The 2263-nt window shown below is 24.1% G+C and overlaps 1 protein-coding gene across 1 annotated transcript; it reads right to left on the bottom strand.

Annotated features, from left to right (window-relative positions):
• Positions 1 to 201: 201 nt before the first annotated feature.
• On the bottom strand, positions 202 to 1304 carry Phum_PHUM383880 (uncharacterized protein; the record flags this gene model as incomplete). The annotated part of the gene is made up of 5 exons (XM_002428427.1): positions 202 to 294; positions 588 to 650; positions 1020 to 1059; positions 1125 to 1144; positions 1275 to 1304. The coding sequence occupies 5 exons, from the start codon at positions 1302 to 1304 to the stop codon at positions 202 to 204; spliced, it is 246 nt and encodes an 81-aa protein (XP_002428472.1).
• Between the last annotated feature and the right edge of the window lie 959 nt (positions 1305 to 2263).

Raw genomic sequence — 2263 nt, 5'->3', positions numbered from 1 at the left:
AAGAAAAAAAGGTGGAGGGGAGGAGAGAGAGGAGGGGAAATAAATAAAATTATTTTGTGCGCAAAAGACAGATAGAAAAAAAGAAAAGTCAATTCATCATTTTGAATGATTGAAATTTTTTTTTTTTTTTTTTTTAATTTTTATTTAATTTAATTTTTCTTTTTTCTTTTCTTTTCTTTTTTATTTTTCGTTAAATAAAAATTAATTCACCGGAAGTGAAGAATAAAAATGATTTCCATTATAATGATAAAAACTCTTTTTTTTTTTTTTCCTTTGATTTGATTTGATTTGATTCTAAGAAAATAATAATAATAATATTAAATTAATTATTTACAATTTTTTTTTGGTTCGTTGATGATTGCGTGGGGAGCGGGCGAGGGGAGGGGTAAAGAGAAAAGGGGAGGTTTGTTTGATTTTACTAAAAAAAAAAAAAAAACAAACCCAACGTTTGGGATTTTAAAGTTTTGAAAACTAATCAATTAAAGTTTCGCGTTTAAATAATTTTCAACCTTTCATAAAAAAAAAAACGTAGGCGAAAAAAAATTATATTATTATTATTATTATTATTATCATTATCATTATCGAACGGTATAAATTTCACATAGAGTTTTATTAATTTGATTAATTAGATTGAAGGATTCATATTTGCTCTAGGAATAATTATTTATAAATATTGTTGTTGTTGTTCTTTGTTTCTGTTAAAATATTTAGTTAAACAACGCGAGAAACAAACACGACAACAACAACAACAACAAACGCACGAATTAATAATTTTTTCAAACGGTTTTGTACGTCGAAAATTTTTCTTATTGTCGTCATCGTAACACATACGTAACGAAAACATAATTTTTAAACACACATGCACACAACATAAACAAAATTTTTTGTACAAACAAACAATTTAATATTTTTCCACGATTTAAATAATTTATTCTTCCCCTAAAAACATATTAAAACAAACAAGCCGAAAAAAAAAACCTAAACAACATAGTATGTTTGAAAATTTTCCAATTTATTACTTTATGATATCTCTTGCCAACTTTTTTAATATCTTTAGTACTAAAAAAAAAAAAAAAAAAAAAACAAAATTTATCGAATATTTTAAAAAACAAAATTATTAAAACAAAATGTTTTTTTTGTTTATCTGCCAAAAAAAAAAAAAAAAAATTATGCGGTTTTTCGTCACTTTATCAAAAGTTTATTTCACTAAAAACGACGACGACGACGACGATAATGATAATGATAATAATAATAATTAATAATTAATAATAAACAGGTGAATTTCGATGATTTATAACTTTCATATTTTTTTTTCTTCAACTCCGTCTAAATAAATGATAAAAGATTATATTTAATCAATGCGTAACGCGTGCGTACGTGCGTGTACGCACGTGTACGCAAGTGCGTAATTCTCGGGTAGAATAAAATTGAAAAAAAGAACGCATTGAAAAAACTCAAAGTTTTGTTGGTTTTTTGTAAAGAGTGAAAATTGTTTTTGATTCATTATTATGCAGGAAAAAAAAGGTTAAAAGAGTGAAAGGGTTGCCAACTTTATAAAACTTTTTTTTTTTTTATTTAAAATTCATTTGATAATTTAAATAAAAAAAGAAAAAAAACCGTAAAACTTTTATTTAAATTGTTTACTTTATTTATTTATAATATATATTGATTACTTATTTTGATTATTTATGTATTGTAATAATATAACAATTATATTAACGTTTCCGTTTCCGTTTTGTTTGTTTCAGGTAAAACAACAATCGGGCGATGTGAACGAAAAACTTTTACGACAACATAAAAACAATACTCGATTTGTTTAATTTAATCATCAAATTTTTGTGAATTTTATTATTTTTATTATTTCGCGTAATAATAAAAGTTCGCGTTTCCGGTGGTTTTTTTCTTACGAACAAACAAATAATAATAATAATGAGTCGTTGTGCCGTTTCTGGAACTTTATCGATTCTTTTCGTTGCGACGTTTGTCGAATTTGTTGCCATATCGTTACCAGCGGATTTGGGTAAGTTTTTTTTTCTTTTTTTTTAACACATTATTAATAATAATTATAAATTTGAAGGTAATAAAAATTACGGGTAATAAATTTACGATGAGTAATAAAAATTTTTTTTTTTACCACGCGCCATTCGGTTTTATTAATCTAAATATATATTTAAAAAAAATTTTTTTTCCTTTTATCGTCATCACCATCATCATCATCATAATCATCATCATCATCGTCATCATTATTATTATTATTATTATA

Source organism: Pediculus humanus, genomic scaffold, assembly GCF_000006295.1.
Source record: "Pediculus humanus corporis 1103172107866 genomic scaffold, whole genome shotgun sequence".
Classification (NCBI taxonomy): Eukaryota; Metazoa; Arthropoda; class Insecta; order Psocodea; family Pediculidae; genus Pediculus; species Pediculus humanus.
Note: the sequence above shows the minus strand (reverse complement) of the source record. Positions and strands in the feature narration are given on the sequence as shown.